General features: G+C 38.9%; 1 protein-coding gene across 1 annotated transcript in view; it reads left to right on the top strand.

Moving 5' to 3' along the window:
- MDN1 (midasin AAA ATPase 1) overlaps positions 1–22588 on the top strand; it is a 93476-nt gene that overhangs the window by 48980 nt on the left and 21908 nt on the right. The window contains exons 50-77 of the mRNA XM_017742811.1: positions 281–394; positions 1206–1338; positions 2025–2134; positions 2782–2915; positions 3502–3662; positions 4008–4128; positions 4978–5188; positions 5330–5561; positions 6377–6503; positions 7385–7555; positions 7697–7911; positions 8008–8389; positions 8595–8704; positions 9794–10490; positions 11466–11627; positions 12306–12579; positions 13554–13789; positions 14459–14554; positions 14794–14888; positions 15581–15705; positions 17493–17639; positions 17919–18028; positions 18477–18550; positions 18740–18935; positions 20379–20535; positions 20704–20850; positions 21270–21396; positions 22324–22429. Of these exons, the coding sequence (XP_017598300.1) occupies positions 281–394; positions 1206–1338; positions 2025–2134; positions 2782–2915; positions 3502–3662; positions 4008–4128; positions 4978–5188; positions 5330–5561; positions 6377–6503; positions 7385–7555; positions 7697–7911; positions 8008–8389; positions 8595–8704; positions 9794–10490; positions 11466–11627; positions 12306–12579; positions 13554–13789; positions 14459–14554; positions 14794–14888; positions 15581–15705; positions 17493–17639; positions 17919–18028; positions 18477–18550; positions 18740–18935; positions 20379–20535; positions 20704–20850; positions 21270–21396; positions 22324–22429 (4970 nt within the window). The remainder of the gene's footprint in view (positions 1–280; positions 395–1205; positions 1339–2024; positions 2135–2781; positions 2916–3501; positions 3663–4007; positions 4129–4977; positions 5189–5329; positions 5562–6376; positions 6504–7384; positions 7556–7696; positions 7912–8007; positions 8390–8594; positions 8705–9793; positions 10491–11465; positions 11628–12305; positions 12580–13553; positions 13790–14458; positions 14555–14793; positions 14889–15580; positions 15706–17492; positions 17640–17918; positions 18029–18476; positions 18551–18739; positions 18936–20378; positions 20536–20703; positions 20851–21269; positions 21397–22323; positions 22430–22588) is intronic.

Genomic DNA, 22588 nt, shown 5'->3' with positions numbered 1-22588 from the left:
GAAGCTATAAACTCAAGGATTTTCACAAACCATATATTTAATAGCATACATGTAGTATCACCAGTTCAACTAGACCTCCTTGCTGGATTTATGTCGTCAGCCATGACATTCTGGTGCTTTTAAGACCTTTTGGAGCTAATGCAAAATACGACCAACCAGCATATCCAGAGTGCATGCACAGATTTGATTCAATCGGCTTGTGCTGGCTCAGTTGAAGTTACCTTTCTTGATTTTTACTAAATGCTCTTCTGTGCCCATGTTCTCCCCTCTTCGCCTGCAGATTCAGTGCGAATTCAGCTGGAAGCAGGTGCTGTAGCCCTTGGTTGTTTTTATGCCAGTCCTCTCTCATCTGGAGTCAGTAACATGATCAAGTTGCTACAGCCAACTATGACAGGTACTTCTGAAAAAGATGGATGTAAGACATTGCTTCCTTTATTTGTTCTCTGAACACACTGCAACCCTTCTTAGGAAATGTATGTAGCAAAACAAAGACTCAATTCTAAATATATGTTGCTTCTGTCATAAAAGAAAGTACAACGAAGAAATTAAAACCAAAAAATCAATTACAACAAATACAAACATTCTTGCTGTCTAGAACAGCAAGTATGACAATTAAATGTATTCATCCTATTCAAGTTAGATATGAGTGCTCTGCCCATGAGTCCTGGCCGTGTATCCGTGACTCAGATGTATTCCTACAGCTCAGGGTGATGTTCTGAAGAGTGATTCAAATATTCACTGCCTTTCTGACTTGATAGATTAGGCACCCTGGTCTTTTTTCCCCAAGATTTGTGTTAGTCCATCTGAAACCCCTGTTTTGGCCTATAATTTTCCCTTGGTGTTTTGTGGGGGCTCAGGCCTGTGGCTTCATTTCCAAGCTTGTTAGGTGCATGGAAACTACATACAGTGACACTGGACCTTTTATGGATGATCCTGGGTATATTGCCTGGAATGTGAGCTGGGCTTGAGTTTCCAAGCTGTGTTTGGGTGCTCTAACCCCTGTTTTAATTTATTGTCAGTGTTCTGTTTTCCAGAACCTGCAGTCAGTTTTAATGCTTTTCTGTTTGGATATCTGGAGTGAGAGAGTTTGACTGCCTTCTTCCTAGGCTGCTTCTTTATTTCCCTAATGTTCTTGTATAGGCAGGGGGATCAAGAAAAGAACTGAGTAATGTTTCACTGCTGTCCTGTCTTGTCTGCCTTTCCAGATGAACATGTGATGCCTCTGGACCCAAGATGGAACATGCAGTTTTTGGAAATCATTAGAAATTCAATGAGCTTTGATACAGAAATGAAACACACAGACCAGCTTCTTATCCTTTTGAAGTCTGCAGCAAATCGGTGGGTTACAAAAAAACCCTTTAAAGAGTGCCCAGTGCCTGTAACCAGTGCTGAGTAAACCTTTGTGGTGTCTGCCACGTGTGTTTGTAGGTTTTGATAGATGTGATCTAAAATAATACCAGGCAGAGGTTTTGTACAGGTATTTAAATTCTTTGCTTCTGTTTTCTGTAGATGCATATTAAACACAATCACTTAATATAGGGAGCAGAGCTCCCGGCATTCCATACATGGTGCAGTACTTCAAGGACAAATCAGAATGTTGGGATAAAGCATTAAAGAGGCAGAAGCAGCAGTGTGAAATCTCTGAAAAAGCTGAAATAGTTGCCCTGCTTTTGCATGTGGACTGTTTTTCCTAACAAGATGAAAAAGTACATAGATTCTGGAGTTAAAGTGTAAGGAAGCAGCTGCTCACATATCCCAGAGGCCATGGTGTTGCACCTGTTAAGTAGCTCACTGGTTTTTCCTTCTTGGTGAAGTCAGGAGTCTGCTCCTTGTGAAGCTTGCTTCTACAGAAACCATATTCAAGCAATTATCTGTTGCAATTTTCTGCACCTGGTTCTTCTTCCATAATACAGTGAATACATTATGTCACTTTGTAGTTCAAATGTCATGTTGTAGCTCACCGTTGTCATAAGGCCAAGGATTTAAAGCATACTGGATTGGTAACAACTTTATTTTTACTTCAGGGCAGTGTTATTTCTTGACCGAGAAAAAAGAAGTTACATTGAGAAGAATTTGATTGCCAGCAAGAAGCCAAGAAACAGTGTCTTAAGAATGTCTCTAGATTTCCACAAAAGTGGGTTGATTTTTGCTGTTCCTTTTGGTTCTGTAGTCAATTTGAAATATGGTTAATTTGCATTGTTATGAAATGTATACTTTAAACATGGTGTGCAAAGAAAGAGTATGTGAATGTAAAGCAATCAGATGAGGACTAGTGTGGTATCTAACACATTCTTCTTAAATTAGATATACCTTAGGCTACACTATTTATGTCCCACCTCTATGAGGTAATGAGTGGATATGATTTCTCTCTTAATTAACCAAACTTTAGGATAACAGTGGAGAGAAATTGGAATAACATTCTGTCTTTAGCTAATATGAATAACCAAGTTCTTCAGATTATGTAAGTAGGGAGTTTTACTTCTAAAACAAAAGGTAAGATTTAGTGATGAGGTTAGTGTGCTGCATAGAAGCAATTGATGAAGGAATCCCTCATAATGGTTTTTTTTAACATGTGTATAAAATGCAAAGAGGTAATAGAGAATTGTGCAAATAATGAAGGACTACTTATATTGCTTAATTTCTTGGATCTTTTCCAAGGCTGTGGGGTTTTTTTCTCAGTTATAGAGAGGTTCTAGTGATCAGAAGTTGACCCTTATGTGTCATGTGATGTGGCTGGAATATTCAGTCCTTCCCTTTCTTTTCCTCTTCCCCAAACCTCAGATCCAGGGAGTTACAACTGTCTTCCTCATGGAATCGTGGTCAACCTTGCTGCTTTCTTTGAACTTTGGGATGCATTTGCACTTCACTGGGTGAAGTCTAATCAGGTGGCCTTAAGTGACAATGACATGCATGATGTGAGTAGACTTTCCATAGTACATTTAGGGTTAAGTGAAATGTGATTGTGTGCAGAACACTAGTTTCAGGGACCATGAAATAAACAGCAGTGCTTCTGTCTGTATTCAGAATATGCCTAACAGCAGGCAAATGATCATGTTTGTTTCAGTAGCTGTATTTGTGCCCTCTAATACCTGCTTAGGATGGCGTGAACTGTGCTGTAGAAGTGGCTGTTTGATGATAAAGGGAGTATCCATTTCTATTTGTGATAAGAATATCTGAACCCTGACAGCTGACATACAGGTCACAGGGGTGGTTCACTCCTCCCTCTCCCTTTTCAGACCATGAATATAATTTTGCTGAAATCTTGACATTGTAGACTTGGTGCAGGGATTGTTTGGTTTTGGCTGGTGTAGTCCCCCCTGCCAGTGTGGTGTTTTTAGAGAGCCTGCGGTTGAGTCCTGGTTGTGTAGCACTAAATACAAAGCATTGTGGGACTCTAAGTTAATATATGGTGATGGTTTTGCTTTTTCTCTTGCTTGAACCACGCAGTATTGTGTAACCTGCAGCAGTGGTAACACTGTAACCTCCTTGGCTTGTTGCTAGATTTTCTACTGCTCGCTGTGGCGGGACCGGTTCTGGGCAGTGTCTGACACTGTCACGGTGGATTCGCCAGGGTTGTCACTTCTGGCTCTGCACTGGCACTGGGTTATGAAACACCTAATTGACAGAATTCCTCAGATGCTTATTGGATCAGACCAGAACAAGTGAGTGGCTTTGTTTGGTGGTTTTTGATTTGTTTCTGTTACATGGCTGTATAAATTACTTTTTTCTTTAGTGTTACAGCTAATTAGCATTGTTTGGATTAGTGTCCCAAGTCATGTTCCATTAGTGATGCAAATAACAATGTATTAAGTAGCTGTTCATTTTTGTGTTTCCTAGCACTGTGCATCTGCGTGCTCGAATGATCATCTAGAAATTTTACCCCCTTAGTGAAATGATGAGAGAGAGACTTTCCTATGCATCCTTTTGCCTTGTTTCTCAAACTTCCGTTAACTGTGTGGGCTTTTCTTCCCTCTGCCCCTCCCTTTTTTTTGTTTTTTCTCTACAAGGATTTCCAGGGAAATTCAATCTGTTTCACAGCAGATTCAGAGCTGCTTGGTCAATCCTTCTGGTATTTCAGCCAATATGAAGATACTACAGAAGTCTCTAGGAAGACCCCTTCCTTTTAAGGTATCAATACTCTGCTCTGTTTGCAAAAGATTTGTATTTCCAGCAATGTCCAGATAGGCTTTAATGTATTTACAGCACTTGCTTTCCAGGACAGCAAAAACACATTTCTTTTGTGTTTGTTAGATTGATTAAAAGAAAGTTTCAGCATATGTTAATGTACATCTCTTTTGAGAAATACATCAGTTATCCAGATAACATTTCTACTATGAATTATGATATGTATAGAAAATATTTGTTTAATACAGAGGGGTGCCTTTGCATTCATGTTGGTGACCAGTAGTTAGACCTAGGTTTTTATTACCTTATCTCTCAAGGATATTCAGCTATCAAAAAATGCACGTGGTTTACTTAGTGAGACTTTGAAGAACATTCAGTGCTTACTGAGAATTTGGAGAGATCCAAATGTATTTAAGCATCCAGATGTATCTAATGTATCTAAACATCCAAATGTATTTAAATTGCAGGTGTAAACTGCAATTTCTTTTAAGTCACAGTAGATCCTGAGGGGGTTTTTTTATCATTTTGTGTATTTATCGCCCTTGATTTAGGTAAGTTGCCATGTTGAAGTATTATTTGTCTGCATAATATATGTAGTTTCTTTATGAAGGGAAAAAACTCTAACTTGACAAGGAGGAATTGTGGTCACCTGTTTCAATTTCTGTCTTCCTGCTGTATTGAATCAGGCTACTAAAAGATTATTGTTAAGCTGTTGTTGCAGGCTGGTTTATATATACTTGTACTTTAGTTGTGTGCACGTGAATTCAAAATCTTAGTTTTAACTGCAGTCCCAAATCTTGTTTGTGGTTTTGTTAGTGCTGCTGAAACAAATTGTCCTTTTCACGTTTCCAGGATAAACTGGGCATGGAATGTTTTTCTCAGTTAAAAGCTCTCAGCAAAGCACTGAACACCTTGGAGTTAAGATTGGCCTTTGGAGAAAGTAGGTGGCAAGAAAAAATGTGCTGTGTGAAAATCGCTGCCGCAGGAGTAAAGATGAAGAAAGCATTGCTGCAAGCTGATGGCCTGATAATAAGAGCCAATCATTTAGAAGATGTTAGTCTGGGTAGGTAACACTTGGTAAGAGCCCAGCAGGATGGTTTCTGCCATCTCCATTCTTTCATACACAGATGGAAAGGGTGTTAGATGTTCACTGACAAGAAACATAGTACGTGCATTTATGTGCCTTTTATATTCTGTCAAACAGATCAACTACAGATATTTCTGAAAGCTCTACATTCACAACTGAAAGCAGAAGGAGTCACATACAGTTATTCAGAAGAAAGGCTTCCTGAAAACACCATCTCCAACAAGTTAGACCCTGCCTTGCTGAATCAGCTCTGCAGTCAGGTTCAGCTGTGGCCTGCAATGGAATACATAGGGGTGCTCTGGCAGTACAAACTGACAGCAGATTGGCTGGCCAAGGCTTGTGCAAGAAGGTAAGAAGAAGGCTGGAGAAAGAAATCCTTTATTTCTTTCATGAGATTCAGAATCCCTAGCTAGAAGCTGTAACTTTGGTGCTTTACATCTGCATGTAAATCTGTGTGTATGTATTTGTAATCTATATACACCTGTGTGCATGTGCATATATATCTGTGCAGCACACAAATACATGGGGTATTAGGAATCAACAGAAGATGTTTATCACCAGATTGCAGGGGGCTACTGCAGAAAGACTAAACTAGACCTGGAAATGAAGGAAGTAAACTAGCATGCATGCTTCCTTTTGTGTAAACTATACATTCATAGAATCACAGTTTAAATTAATAGTTAATTTAAGAAGTGTTTGTGTTGTTTCAAGGGGCCAAGTGTATTTATTTTTAGTCTGGTTTACCATTCCTTAAAAGAAAGCTATTCATTTATGGACTTCAGTGAAAGCTAATTTTTGTGTAATGAGACTCTTAGAATCATTGGTTCACTCTTGAATTCAGCAAAGTTCTGAATTTTCACAAAAGCTATAAAGCTAGAAAACAGTTTCTCCCCAAATGCTTTTGTATGGTTTGCTCAACATGGAGCTTATAGCTACAGGACATTCCACTTTTCCCCCTTTTTCTTGTGTTTAGATTTTGTCAACTTTGAAGGATTCAAGTGTTTTGAGTAGTATTTGCTTGTTCTTCTCCAACATTTGAAATGCTGTCATTTTAACCTTTCGGTGACTTTGCCTGCCATCTCAATTTGTTTTACTGTCCAAATGATTTGTTTCATGTGCCCTGCTTAAGCATTGCTTAGGTTGTATTTTTTTTACCTGCTACAGGAATAACTGCAGTCAAGAATTAAGCATATGTTCAGATCTAGCTCAGTTTATAGCTTTTTCTCTGAAGTTGACACCAGCTGCTTCTCACCAGCTCTCTGGACTGTGGCACTTGTTACACCTTAATGAAGTAAGGATAAGTTTTATTTTAATTTAATTAAATCAGATCTTTAATTAATCTTGCAGAAGTTTTCAAAGGTTCTTCAAAATACGTATATCACTAAGATTATTGACATGCAGTTTTTCTGCCTCTGCCTGACAAAAACTGTTCCTTCTTTTAACAAGAAAGGTTATTAAGTGTGAGCCTTGAGAAAATGTAATTAAAGCACAATGTTGAAAGATAAAATACAACAAAGTCTTAAATAACATAGTTCTGTATGATTTAGTTTGGTAGTATTGTTCCATACATGCATCTGTGACCTAGTGGAAAACAGGAAATTGTGTAGATGGCAGATGCCAGCTTGGTTGTATCTATGTGTTCAAAGTAACTTTACACTGAAAAATGCTTTCCTCTATTCCCATGTCCCTTTAGATCTGTTGCAAATCAAACAGACTGATAAAACTACTTTATGCATTTTCTGTAGAACGTTTAATAACTCTGGTTAATATTTATGATACAATGGTTATGTTCCCACAAAGCGAAGTAAGGCACAAGTTCACTTTAAATGCTTCAGAGCAGAGTTTTGGATGGCTTTACCTGTTTCATGCCTCTGCACCCTCGTGTATCGTAACAAAAGGTTGCGCAGTCATAGACTAGAGGCTGTATTCTAACAACTTGCTCTGTAAACATGCTGCATATTTCACAGACAGGAGACAGTGCTGACATCAGGAAGCATACTCTGTGTTGAGGAGATGCAAGGAAATACTATGTGAATTTGAAAGGATCTTGGAGAATATCTTGTACTGTCCCTACTGAGAAACAGAATCATGCTTTCTTTGTACGTGTGTGTGCTTAATTCTCTTTTGCTCCCTGTACATTAGTCTCACCTCTAGGTTCTTGTTTCTCCTTAGATATCCCCTGAAGAAATGTCTCTTCTGTCATCTCAGCTAGTTAATGCTGTGTTAGCATCCTTTTGGAGCAGTACTTTCACTATGGACCCAGACTACTGGTTGACTTGGAGGCCACTGCCTGCAACAGAGGAAAACAGCTTCTCTAAATCCCATGTGAACCGTTCTATGAAGGTTTGTCTCTTCTGACCTAATCGAATTCTAGGCTGAATGCTCTTGTTGACTAATTCAGCAGTTTTCTAAAGCCATTGTAAGTTCTGTCATAGTCAGTGCAAGTTGCATCTGAACAATCTAACTCTTAATCTCTTAATTTAGGGCCCAGGCATTTTGACCCGAGCTGTTTTCTCAAAGTGCTTCTTTGAAATTCTAACTAGCAGTAGCAAGACAAGTCAGTGGGATGTGAGTGGGCTTCCTGTCCTGTCATCATCCCATGTAACACTGGGAGAATGGATGGAGAGAGCACAGCAGCTTCACAGAGTCAGCACAGCGCTGTGGACCAACCTGGCTGTCTCTTCAATAGCAGATTTTAGGTATTAAGACCTCTCTTCCACATATAAGTTATTTAAATCAAGCATGTTACAGGAGTTTGCTTACTGTGTGTAAACTTCTCATTCCTTTTCCTCCAGACACACAGATGCTAGACTGCAAGGAATAATGCTAAGCAGACAGCTCTCTGCCCTGGTAGATCTGGTTCCAATGGATCTTCAAGAAGAGTTTTTGGAGTGCTGTGAGAAGCTCTACATCAGGGATCCTGTTGCATATGAGTACCTTCTCAAGATACTTGGAAGCATCACTGATCAGGAGCTACTTCCTAAAGAATTTCTGTTTCTTCTGCTCACGTGCTTGCATCAGTTCTATGGGGAAGGGCTTCAGGAGTTACCAGAGACAGCTTGGCGAGGAAGCCTCTGGGTGGTCATTGGCTTGGTGCAGATCCAGATGTGGCTTCCACAGACCAGGTTTGATCCAGCTGTTAAAAGAGAATACAAGCTCAAGTACTCAAAAGAAGAGGTGAGTATGAAGCCAAGTTGGCTTTTACCATTGTTATGTATAAAATCAACACAGAGGAGTTTGGCTTGGGGGGTCCTTGGGCAAATACTTGGTTGTGATTTTTAAACTATACAGTTAGAACTTCTTTTAATGTCCAAGAAGTTGATGTACCTACTTGGTTACTAAAATCAGAACTGCTGTTAATGGTTTATTCTTTCCTTTTTAGTTATACCAGCTGGAGAGTGAATGGAAAACACATGACTTTTCATCCCAACTGCATACAGGAAAAAGTATTGAAGATGAAACAGTCAGCAACTATATTCATCCCCATATCAGGTAACACCCCGGCCCTGAACCCATCTCTTTTAGTTTGGACATGTCATCTTTGTGTGCTCAGGCTTTGAAACTTTTCTCCTCAGCTTTACAGTTTTTCTCTCTTTCTGTAGAAACTAGAGTTGCTGGTTTTAAAGTATCAATTTACATATTGAGGTGGAAGAGAAAAATACAGAAGCTGTGCTCTTTACTTGCAGTAAGGAATTGTCAGTACACTTTGTACTGCTGTAAATAGAGCAATTAAAGCAGTGGTCATCATATACTCATAAAGTTGAAACCATGCCCAGAAGTAAAAATAATGCTATACATTTAAATTACTGTACTTTTGTTAAAATGTGACAATGTTATCAGTCAGTTGAAATGAGATGAATTGTTTATCTATCACTGTAGTTCCTCAAGGCCACTATACATGACAGTGCTATTTTGCAAAGTTCTTCAGCTGGTATTACTGGGGAGAAATCTCCATATGTGTATTTTAGCAGTAACCTTTGCCTATGTTGCTGTGGATGAATTAAATTTCTTACCACACAGAGTACACTGTTGACATTCAGAATCTGTAGCCACTGTTACTTTGTTTGGGGCTTTTTGTGGTTCTTTTTTTGTCTGAGGAAATTTTAAGCAAAGACAGCTTTCTCCTTTGTGCAGCCTTCCAGGTGTGTTCCTTGTACATGGAGATAAAAACTATCTATTGTTCACAATTTTCCACTTTTAATAGGAATTTTTGATTTCATTATTACACATGTAGAGGACCTGCTAGTTCCATGCTACTGCTTAAAGAGAATGATAATCACTGAAAGCAGATTCTGAATGGCTGAGTTTTACCAATTGCATTACTTTTTTCTTAATGCTCACAGAGCTGTCAGGTAGCAAGAAAAAAGTAATTGAAGCTTGTTGAAGTGACAGGGAGAGAAATCTACACCTCTGTGCTAAACGGCTGTCCCTTGTGTTTCCCTTGTTTGCTGTTTCGCACAAAGTAGCAGAGTATTTCTGATTAATCTTCCTCTTTAGCTAACTGTTATGTTAGAGCTGTTTAAACAGGTTTGTATGAACCATATTTCTATGTCTAAACTGGTCAATGTTATTTCTTAACAGACTGTTGCATGAAAGAATGCAAAGGTTGAAAGAGCAGATAAGCAGCCTTTCTAGAAGGAAGGCCTTCAGGCCTCCAGCTCCACTGTATGATTGCTTGTACCAGGAGGCTCACCAGTACATCAATAGCATAGCACGGGTTTCCGCAGTCCAAGACCTTCTAGCCCGCCTTCTGCAGTTCCTCCGTGGAGAGAGACCTAAATCACTGCAGGCTGTACAGAGCCTGTTAAATGAAGAAGCATCGTGGCAACAGTCACACCATCAGTTTAGAAAACACCTGGCAGAGGAGTATGCTGCATTCCCTGATGCCATCATTCCGCTCCAAGCTGCCATCGTGCAGCTGCAACATGGCATGCGGTTAGTGGCTTCTGAAGCGTGTGCAATGCTGCAGAGCTTTGTGTGCCCAGCTGATCTCACCAACCTCCTCACTTCTTTGTTGGCATTTCCTTCTGTTGGCCATGCCCTTCCTACTTACTTTGCTCGGGCAGAAATTTTATGCTCAGTGAATTCAGTTGGGGTACTTAATGGACTTAAAAAGTTCTCTCTGAAGCACTCTGAAGGAGGATCTGAGGGAACTGAACAGCCTTGCCCAACTCTGGAACAACTCCTGGTGAATGCTTTGTTGCATCTTCGATGCCATGTACTATCCAGAGGAGAGATGGACCAGAAATCTCTGCAGCTCTTCAGACATCTGTGTCGGGTAAGCTCTGGTTGCCCATAACTGCAATTCTTGCACTGAACTTGTCCCCTGTGGAAGATGTGGATCTCTTAAAACAGGTCTAGAGGAGGCCCACAGAAATCAGAGGGCTGAAACACTTCTCTTATGAATGAAGGCTGACAGAGTTTGGGTTGTTCAGCTGGAGGAAGAGATGTCTCTGAGGAGACATTGTTGTGGCTTTTCAGTATATAAAAGGGGTTTATAAAAAGGATGGAAGGAGACTTTTTACCAAGGCTTGTAGGACAAGGCATAACAGTTTTAAACTGAAAGAGGGTAAATCTAGATTGGATATGAAAATAATTGTTTTAAAATGTGGATGGTGAGACACAGCAACAGGTTGTGTCCAGAGAAGTTGTGGATGCTGCAACCCTGGAAGTGTTTGAGAGTGATTGGATGGGGCTTTGAGCAACCTGTCTACTGGAAGATGTCCCTGCCCATGTTAGAGGGGTTGGATTAGATGATCTTTAGAGGTCCTTATCTTGATAATCATTAGTATGATGTTCTTTAAAATTTTCTAAATTTTTCCCACTTAATTGTAAAAGATAATCTAAAATACTGGATTAACTTGTTTGGATTTATCAAGGCATAAAATTAGAGCCTGTAACAATTACCAAAGATTTTATTTATATAAGAAAAACTTCAAATAACAAAACCCAAAAATGGGGACACAAAGAAAAAAACACCCCAAAGCAAACTTTGTAGAGTGTCTCTTTATAAAATGTTTAAGAAAGGAGACTAGAATTTGGTTGAATACTCTGTTGCATATTGTTGTCTTTGCATTTACCTCATTAGCTTGTTAAGAGGGCAGTTCACAAATGTTGGATGGCTTTGATTTCTACTGTTGTAGGCCACAGAGGAGGGAAGAGCCAAGCAAAATAGATGCTGCCCCGTTGAAGGAATAGGAGATGATTTTAAATGTTAACTTGTGTAGAAGCATCCTGCTTTGTGTTTCCTTAGGCAATTGTAAATGAATGGGATGAACAGGAACGCCGTGCCCAAGAGCAGGAGGCAATAGAACGCAGCCTGTACAGATACAGGAGTAAAAGTCATGGGAAAGGACAGAGTGAGGAAGAAGAGGAAGAAGAAGAATTTAGGAAGAGATTTCCTTTTCATGAAAAGGTAATAGCTGTAACTGTTAAGAAATACAAAAATTACATCTGAAGTTGCTCCTGAAAATACATGCTATTAATGACATGAGGAATGAAGCAGTTTTTCCTTCAACCAAAAGCCGGATGGGGGTAGATTTTGATAGGTATTAAGTTACGCGCCTGTGGTTTATTTTATCTTCTGACTGCAAAAAGTTTTTGGGATTAATTTCCAGTACTGTGGTTGGGTGAATAATCCCAAGTTATATAACTGAATGATAATGTAGTTACTTGTAAAAATCAGGAATTTTATTAATTTAGCAAGTAAAGTCATCTGAGGTCCTACTACCTATGGAGAAGGCTGATCTCCTTGATTAAATAAAGCAGCTGGGAGAGAACAGTTCAGGTCCTCAAGCAACCACACAGTGTTGAGGTGGTTTACCAGCAGACACAGCTGCTGTGTTTTCTGAAAAGGGGTTTAGTTGGCAGCAGCTCAGGGATCACTGTACTGCACGCTTGCCTGCTGTAGTTATGCCCTGAAATGTTCTGTACACCTGTGTTCTGTTTCAGACTCGCAGTCTGTCTGTATGGTACCAGCTGCAAATCATTAGCATGTCCTTGCAATGCCAAAAAAAACCAAAAAAGGAGATAGGGAGAGGAGGCATTAAAGGAAGAAATTAAAATTTACTTTTGATTTTCATGTAATTTGCAGGACTTTGAAGATATCACAGCTCAGCCAAGCCTAGAAGAAAAAATGGAAACCGAAGATCCAGTGGAAGACCAGCTGGAAATTAACAGAGCCCTTTTGTCCAAGAGCTCTATGCAAACAGTAATGAAGGTTCATCAACAGTTGTGCTTAAACTTTGCTCGATCCCTGTGGTATCAACAGAGTCTGCCTTCTCATCAGGCCAAGCATTATTTTAGTACATTTATTTCCTGCTATCAGACTGGTGCATGCCTGGTGTCACAATTCTATCCTTTAATTGGTAAGACTGCTAGCAGTATTTCAGATATGCAGGTTTAGATTTGTAACGATTTGTCTAAAAATAATTGCATTACAGGCCATGAAACACACATATTATGGTGAAAATGCACAAACCTGAATTTTCTTTTTCCAAAGAATTTGCCCCAAGTTCAGAATTGTCTTATGGAATGCTTTGATTTTTATTCTTTTATGCATTTTTTTAATTCCATGTGGTAATACAGAAGACCAACACAATTTAAAAATGTATTGAATACTGAGTGACATTTTGATCACATGGATCTACATAGTCCTGTGGAAGATAAAGCACTTGAAGAAATTTCCCAGAAGTAAATTTTGCAATGAAGTTCATTAAACAATTGGTTTCAATTTAGCTTATGTATATAGTTGAAAAGAAAAATGGCATCGGGGTTTTTTTTTCCACCCTGAATTTTGGAAAACTTGATGTGTCAATTGTGTTAACAATCTGTGAGAACTCAGAATCATCACTTTTCAAAGCAGAGCTGTGTATTTCAGTTCTGATGTAATAAGTGCATGTGTGCAACTAAAATGAAGCAGATAAGGGCTGATGTTTCTACAGTGCCTTACTTTTGTGTTTGCACCTGAGGTGTAATCTATGTGGGAGTTTTTTTGTATGTTGGATTACTTTTCCACAGAGCCTTCCTACTAGTTTTATAGTAATATCTCTTGACGTGAATTTACATACAGAGGAACTGTGTTTTTCTGATAGGATCACAGCCCACGTTTAGAATGCTGGTTGTACTTCTGTAGAAAAATTTGATAAAATAGAGAATATAAACTCTAAGTATGTCTCGTGTTCTATACTCCATCTCATTGTTCCAGTGACATAGTACTATATCCTTGTAAAAGATAACATGCTAAGGCTTGGGATACAGGGGGAAAAAAACCCCAACTTTATCTATTCAACTGAAATAAGAATTAATAGCATGTGTGATGTCATCCTTACTTGCTTCCTAGGTGCTGAAATGAATGACAGTCTTTTGGGAAGCCAACTTCTGCTTAGCACTCTTCTTCACAATACCTTTTTTGAGGAAGTAGCTTCAGATCTTGTGCTGCAGCAAGATGGCCCATATGACTTCTACCAGCATCCCAATATTCAGCAAGTCCGACAGTGCCAACCTGTACTTGACAATTTTGCTAAAGAAATAAATAGGCTACTGCAGGAATGGCCAGAGCATCCTGTACTTGTGCAGGTAAAAACACCTCAGCAAATGTTTGGGGGAAGCTGGAGCATTTTAGGATTGCATTTAGGTGTAAATACGTCTATAGATATGCATAGACATGTGCATACACATTCATATGCTTGCGTAGATGTTGTCTGTATTACTTATGCAGATGTTCTGAAGTCATACCTGTTTATTCATAAAAGGTATAGGTATTATTAGCTGTTCTATTTTAGTTATGAAATGTTAGGTGGGGTTCTGCCAACTCTGAACTTAGAACTTTAAGCAATCTTCAGTCTGCCATAGCTCAAAGATCCCTAGGGTCTTGCTGTTTCTACTCCTGTTTTTTTCCGAAGTTCTTTCTTTCATAATGCTTTAGAATAATTATTTTTAGTCTCTCTTATGGGATCTATGTGGTCCTCAGGTTACATTTCTTAGAGTAATGTAGAAACTCAGATTCTATAGGAACTCTGCATTAGGTCATTCGTGCTACCTTCCCCGAGTGCATTGGCCTTACTGAACTAGTGAGCTTATACTAAATTGAGAAAGCAGTTTAAAAATGTAAAAAAAAAAAAAAAAAAGAGAATTCTTATCTCTTGTGGGGAATGGTTATGCTAACAGAAATTAACTCAATTTCACGGCTTCTTCTGTTGAAAGTGCATTTACTATGGGCTGAATGCTTTTGTTTTTAATCTGCAGCTGTTAGTTGTGATGGACAGAATCCGGAGTTTTCCACTTTCTAGTCCTCTCTCAAAGTTTCTGAATGGCTTGGAGATTCTTCTTGCAAAGGCACAGGTAAGAAAAAAGGCTAAGGAAAAGCTTTGTTTTCTCTTTCATGCTTCCTTACCTGTATTTGGTACCATGTTACAAACACAGTATGTGAAAGCTGTCTGCTTGACAGGATTTGGGGAAGTGAACTTACTCCATGCTGAAAGTTTCAAGAGCAAGAACCCAGTAATCCAGAGTAATGCATGAGTCTTGCCAGGCAGTGACTAATTTCTGGCTTTGTGTAAAGGGGAACTTTTCTTTTCCAGGACTGGGAGGAAAATGCTAGTCGAGCCTTGTCCTTGCGGAAGCATCTTGATCTGGTCACACAACTGATTATTCAGTGGCGTAGATTGGAGTTGAAGTAAGAACTGTCCTTCCATGCTGCTTTTCCTTAGATACTGTAAGCTTTTCATCTCCATATGGAAGCACATTCCAACACAGAATTGCCTTAATCCTGGAACATGCTTCTGTGCGTCTGTCATAGTGAAAATGTGGGGGGAAAAGAAACCTCCAGCGAGGATTTGTAGTGGCTCAGAATGAGCATATCCAGGCCCTATGTATTTGCCTTAGGAGAAGTAGAAGCAATGTTTTACATATGCTCTCCTGTTTTCATCCTAGGGTTTCCTGACCCTGCAGGGTCTTTTCCTGTTTAATAACCATCATTAAATTGTACTTAAAAATTATTGTCCAGTCTCCTGTTTAAGACCATGTAAAATTTTTATAGCCACAGTATGTCCCAATCAGGAATTCTACAAGTCCACCTCAGTTTCTGAGAAAAGAAACTTTTGAATCTGCCTCTGATGGATTTTGCTTTACCATTCCATAATTTCTTCTCACATATTTAATAATGTTGCCAAAACAATGATCCTCAGGAGTTGATTGTATATAGGCTGATATGTGTGTATGTAATGTATGTATATAAGCCTATGTGCAGATTCTTTCATCCTGTTACATTTTCCAGTAGTTAAATAGAAACAGAAAACAAATTTTTGTTGTTTTGAACACAAACTACCCCTGATATTTTTGATTTATCTCCTCTCTTATTGTTTCTAGTTGCTGGTCAGTAAGTTTGGACAATATTATGAAGCAGCATGTGGAGAAATCCACAAAGCACTGGTTCTCAATCTATCAGATGATTGAGAAGTATGTTCAAGAACAGACAGAGGCAAACACAGAAGGTAAGTGCTGGCCTTAAAATGAATGTGTGATGCAGTTCTAGTGATTACTAAGGATATACGTTTAAGGTCCTAAATGCCAGAATTTGACAATGCATTTTTCAGGTGTAGTTCTTTGCCCTACAGTAAATTCCATGACTGTGTAGGGTCTTCCATATGGAGTGAACTTTGTATTTCTGAAACAACTTGGTGGCTCATAGGGCCAGTGTTGCAATGTAAAGAAAAGATGTCTTTAAAAAGTATCTAAAAGAAAGTAGAATTGTGATAGCTGTATGTCGTCATGCACATACAAACATTTCAAACAGATCTGGAGGGTAGGAGGCCTCCACCTGCAACTGGAAAAGGCACCTTGGTTTTTTTAGCTACAGAAAGCATAATTCATCCCAGCTGAACTGCTTTTAACATTCTGTATAAAGCCTAAAGTATTCTTAGAATAGGTAGGTTTTGGTATGTACTGTTCTTAGCAAATCTGTCCGCACGTGTTCATGTTACATAAAATAGGGGAATGAGGGGCAGTACCTTGCCTCCCCCATATTTAATGGAATTGTAAAGATGAAAGCAGTATCCTCTGGCTTGAGGTTGAGTTTCCAATCTCATGACTGCTTAATGCACTTGATGAGCTTCAGATTCTTAGCTTATATTACATCTCCAAGGGGACCACATGTCTTCTTCCATAGGTAATACTCCAAAGACACTGTATTCTCTACCAGATTCTTCTGATCTGTTTCTGTCCTCATGACTTTGAGGAGTTAAGAAACTGGCAGTGACTTACATGACTTTGAGGAGTTAAGAAACTGGCAGTGACTAATTTGTAGTAGGGCTCATCCTGACTGAAAAAGCCATTCATTCATTCATTCATAGACAATGGAGTGAACTTTGTATTTCTGAAACAACTTGGTGGCTCATAGGGCCAGTGTTGCAATGTAAAGAAAAGATGTCTTTAAAAAGTATCTAAAAGAAAGTAGAATTGTGATAGCTGTATGTCGTCATGCACATACAAACATTTCAAACAGATCTGGAGGGTAGGAGGCCTCCACCTGCAACTGGAAAAGGCACCTCGGTTTTTTTAGCTACAGAAAGCATAATTCATCCCAGCTGAACTGCTTTTAACATTCTGTATAAAGCCTAAAGTATTCTTAGAATAGGTAGGTTTTGGTATGTACTGTTCTTAGCAAATCTGTCCGCACGTGTTCATGTTACATAAAATAGGGGAATGAGGGGCAGTACCTTGCCTCCCCCATATTTAATGGAATTGTAAAGATGAAAGCAGTATCCTCTGGCTTGAGGTTGAGTTTCCAATCTCATGACTACTTAATGCACTTGATGAGCTTCAGATTCTTAGCTTATATTACATCTCCAAGGGGACCACATGTCTTCTTCCATAGGTAATACTCCAAAGACACTGTATTCTCTACCAGATTCTTCTGATCTGTTTCTGTCCTCATGACTTTGAGGAGTTAAGAAACTGGCAGTGACTTACAGCAAGTATTCTGTAAATACTCAGTGCACTGACTCTGCAATTGGACATATAACTGACCTTCTCAGTCAATATCTTAATGCTGCTTCTTGTTCCCTGTCCTTTGCCCTGTGTGGCATTTGTTGGTTTTACTTATTAAATCAGAATTCTTCCCCTCTCTGCCCCTGTCCTATTTTGTTTTGAACTTTTCCTAATCGAGATACAATATTTAGGTGAAAGTTTAGAAAGAGCAGACAACAATTTTCATGTAGATCTTCTGGGGTTTTTTTTGTTTTCTCTCACTTTCTTTCTAAATTTCTGGTCCAATGTTCAGGAACTGAGCAAATGGATCTGAAAACGCTGGTCAGCACCTTACAGGCTTTCATTGAAGGCTCTACTCTGGGAGAGTTTCATGCACGGCTCCAAGCACTATTGGTTTTTCACTGCCATGTATTGCTGTTGCCTCAAGTAGCTGAAAAGGGTAAGTTGTTAGCATTATCTGTGTTATCTGTCCAGCAGTCTGGCCATCAAGTGTTCCAGACTTTCCAAACAGGTCACTAAGCTCCTAAGTAGAACACAAACCAATGGTGCTGTTTTCCTGTTGGTCAATTTACCCCACCTTGTGGTGTTGCTAAACTTCCAAAAAGAACAGGGGTGCATTTATTGTAATGGTACTGAAGAATATCCTCTGGTAAAAGAAGGATGATAATGATTATTAGTATTATTGTTGTTATTGTTATCTGTCCCTTCTCACTTCTAGATGTTCTGTGCAGCATCCTGTGGAATCTATACAATTACTATAAGCAGTTTTCAGAGTGTGTCAAGGCCAAAATCACTGAACTTCGTCAACCCATAGAAAAGGAACTTAAGGTAAAAGGAAACCTGGCTCGGACAATGTATCGGTCTAATCAAAGGGACAGTGGAGCAGATACAATTTGAATTTGTCTATAATAGCTCTGTTGGCCACTGTAATCCCTACTAAACTTCACATTTTCTTTGGCAAGAATTTATTTTTGAGGTGGGGGATGAATTGATTGAAGGCTTTAAGGTTTGATCACTCCCATTTATCCCTGCAGGTTTCTACCAGTGGTGAAGCCCTTTTGGATTTCATAACATTTGGCTATGCAGCAGTTTTTATGCAGTGCAAACACTTTATTAATAAGATGCCTGTGCAATAATTTTCTCACTTACTAAAATGTCTTGCATTTTAAGACTACCAGATCATCATAGCTTATTAGGTTTAAAGATCATCTTTGATAGGGAAATACTTCATTTCATTTACATAAGTAATCCCACTAATTATTCATTTTCCCAATAGGAATTTGTGAAGATTTCCAGGTGGAATGATGTCAGCTTCTGGGCTATAAAGCAATCAGTTGAAAAAATACGGAGGTAAGCCAGAACTTAAAATTAAGCTCCCTATTTTGAACCTTCCTTCTAGATGATTTCTCTATGATGTTGCATTTGAATGCAGAAATGTTTCTTCTGCTCATAACACAGTGGAAACATTTATTTCCAGCAGCTGGGAGATTTCCAGGATTACAAAACCCAGTAACATTTTTGCTTTCATTTGGTAATTAGAACCCTCTTTAAATTCATGAAGAAGTTTGAAGTTGTTCTGGATGAGCCATGTCGGCCTGCCTTGGTGGAAATTGGTAAGGAAGAGCAGCTGGACTGCATGCAAAAGCAAGAAGAATCTGACGACAAAGAAACCAAAATTCAGAGGCTAAACAACACATTAAGAAAGGTTCTGTCTGCTAGAACAGATGTTACCAAGGTGACTGAATGAGTTATTCTAAGTGTGGGAAGAATATTTTCTGTGTTCTCATCTATATGTTGCTTTTCACTGATTTATTCAGGAAGGTCTTATGTAAGTGTCAAATCTGTTGAATATATCATAAACTTCTTTGGTCTTACTTGTGTTCAGTGTTACGCAACACTGCAGATGGGTGGGAATGCAGCATGGAATGACAAGCATGGTCTGTACTGATCTGGTGCTATATCTGTGCTCTGATAGAGAGATGAGGCAGTCACACATTTCATCTCCAATTTGCTTACATATTGTCTGCAGCAATTTGTTACTTCTCTACTATTAGTGCAGTAAAATAGCCTGGGAGTTGAAGTTGTTATTTTTTTCTAAACAAGGGCCCAAATAAACAATCGTGTAGCTGTGGGATTTTTGTGTATATAAGCTCTGATTAAATATTAAGTCACTTTCGGCTTGGCTACTGATAGGGGAATGCACTACACTGTCATATGTTTGCTGTTGGCTGACAGTTACTGGACTGTGAACATTTGCCTTGGACAAGCTGATGCATGGTAAATCCTGCTCCCCAGAGCGTCAGTTTAGTATGTCTCTAATTAATTTGCCCAGCTCAGAGAGGAAGCCAGGTAAATTTCTTCCTGAAAGAATTCCTACTCATATCGTTAGTTTTTATTAACAAGATGCAAGGAGACAGTCATAACTCATCAGAATTTGGTGGTGAGTGGGAAATGCTGAGTTACACTCAGCTTTGTTCAGTTTCTTCAGACCAGGAGCAGGGCTGGTCTTGCTCGTGTCCTGTAGAGGAGGGTAGAGCAAGGAGGCAGAAATCTAATGCAAATCTAACGTGTTTGATTGATTGAGGGTTTGGTTTGTTGATCAGTGATTTGTAAGCCTATTATTGATAGTTAACAAGGTTGTTGGTTTCACTTCATGTTGTCTTCATTCCTTAAAGAAGATGCATGCAAACATAAATTGAACAAAAGGATTAGCTTTGGATGTGCTGAGGAATTAATTCTGTTATTTAATAATTTCTACTTGCACACTGGTTTTGTTGTTCTTTAAGAACAAAATTCGTGTCTCGTGGAAAGTAAGTGAGGGTGTTCTTACCTGGCATCCTGAGGGCATTAGTGATTTAGGTGAATGCCTTTAAACTTGGAAGGCAGAGGAAGCTGACCTGAAGCAGTGATTACTTTTTTCATGGAGGTAATGACAAATGCCTAAGACAGTAAGATCGTAGCATCTTTCATTTGCTTGACTGTTTTCAAAACTAATGTCTGCCTGACATACATGTATTATAATTCTTCTCGAGTATTGGTGCTGAACTGATGAAAGAATCACATGAGCATGTTTTGGGGTTTCAGATGAATTTAGCCCTTTTTTTAAAGTGATTTACTCCTAGTGATCAAATGAGAGCTTTGAATATTTGTGTATAATTTTCTTTCATTTTTTTTTCAGAGGGCACTCCCAGAATGTCAGGATGGCATTACATTTCATACAGAATCTCTTCAGTATCGTCTGTCTAAGCTTACTAAAAAAATGAAGAAAATGTGTACAGCAGTTACAGAAAATAATTCATTCCTAAGCCTGGTGGAAAATCTCGACCAGTTCACAGGTTAGGTTTTCCTGTGATTTCCATACCACAGTTGACATCTATAACATAAATGGAACAAACCAGGAAAAAGTGCAGATATATAGTCGTCTTCCTAGAGTGTCTTTGCACAGCTGCTTTGTGTACATGAAATTTTCAATCTCTTACCTTTGTCTGCTGTCTTCTATACAGGTGGTATTATTGTTTCTGTAGCTGAACTGCAAAATTTAACATTTGACCAGACAGCAACTAAGGAAAAGCAGAAATCCGAGGCAAAACATATTCAGATGCAAAAGCAACGGGCTTTGTCAGATCTCTTTAAAAGCCTTGCTAAAACAGGTGAGCTTTGACTAAAAATGGACTTGATTTAAAAGTACAGAGTTCTTGAGCATTTTACTATCTTTGCCAGTACATCTAAACCCACCATAATACGATGACAGGTAACACCTTTACTTTCCTCATTCATCAGCCTTTTCATGTCTTAAAAATGATCCCTAACTCAACCTTCTTAAAGGACATGGGGCAGTGAAAAGTCCTAAATGCACACAGGTCTGTTAGTCTTATTTCAGCTGTGTTGTTCGGCTGTGTTCAGCTCAAGATAGCTCAGCTACAATGTGTTCTTACATTACAAAACTTGCAGCATGTTCAAAGACTTGTCAAAATAAGAACATTTGATATCTTACTACCAACTGTATGAGTGACATTTTTCATGTGAAGAACGAGGGCATGGAAGGATGTGTGCTCAAATACTGTTCCAGGTTTGTCGTACCGGAAAGGTCTGTCTTGGTCCCGTTCCAAAGACTACCAGGAAGTTCTCTACCTTCGTCCACTGGACTTGTGTAGTGCATTGGCTGCAGTGAATTGTACACATGAACTGGATGCCACGTATGTACACAGGACTTTTTACCCTCAGATTGTGTGAATTGCAGCTGTAGTACATGGAATTTATTGCTTGTTGATTTAGACTGGATTTCTGGATGGTAATTCATTTAGGATTTTGCATATTCCTTTCCTTCTATTACTTCTCAGTTTGGTATGTGCAACTGAGCAAGGATTTGGGTTTTTTTCATTTTGGGTTTTTTTTGGTTTTTTTGTTTGTTTTTTTTTTTTTTAATTTGCACTTTAACAACTGTACCCTCAGTTTCATTCTTTCCATGAATTAGATTTCAGTTGGCCCTCCACTGTCCAGCCTTGCCTGGGGTGCTTTGCTAGCATTATATTAGAGTGTAAACTGCTAGTGATTTTATTGAAGGTGAGCTGTGATTGTCAGGGATTACTTCATTGTTTTGTCTTCATTAAATAATGTCATATTTCAGGAGAAAATGCAAATTCTTGGAAGTGGGCATTAACAGAAAAACTTTCTTAGAGGAAAGATGGTTTCTCAGATTTATTTTTTTTTGTTTCTCTGTCAACAAGTGCTTTTTTTTTGTTACTGAGACATGCTGGCTGTTGTCCTTCTGGGCTGTAAGGGTTTAGTTTATGGTACCTTGCATCAGGGCCAAAAGAAAAGCTTCTGTGTGAAGCTGGATTTATTTGCATGAGGGGAAGAAAAACAGTATCACTAATTAAGCATTAAATGGTATTCAAAGATGGTGATCTTGCTGCTATTGCCATTTGGTTTCCTTAGAGTTTATTTTAAAAATTTAATGTTTTCTTAAGATTAGAATATTTTTAGATAAAATGAAGAATTGCAAGATGAATGCATTTGCAAAACAACAAATTTCAAGCAAAACTGTTGAGGTGAAGAGCTGACCTGGTGGCTCCAGCATGCTGAGGTACTTTTTAATACCAGACCTCTTTGTGTTCTGCCAGGTTGCTGACAGAGATTTCTTCTGCCTGGGATGGATGCCAGAAGTACTTCTATCGGTCACTTGCACGTCACTCTCGGCTCCAGACAGCATTCTTAGCACCTGCCAAGGTAAAAACAGCAAAGTAAAAACAGAATCTTAATTCTGTTAACTTCATTTTACCAGCTTGGACTGAAATTTCCTAGCAGTAAAAAGGTGATGGGAGATTATGCTATGTTGTGTAATATGATATTAAATATGACACTTTTGTACCACTCCTTAAATGCAGC

This window comes from Corvus brachyrhynchos, unplaced genomic scaffold (assembly GCF_000691975.1).
Source record: "Corvus brachyrhynchos isolate BGI_N302 unplaced genomic scaffold, ASM69197v1 scaffold87, whole genome shotgun sequence".
In the NCBI taxonomy this organism is placed as follows: domain Eukaryota; kingdom Metazoa; phylum Chordata; class Aves; order Passeriformes; family Corvidae; genus Corvus; species Corvus brachyrhynchos.
This window is presented reverse-complemented; position numbering and strand designations above follow the sequence as displayed.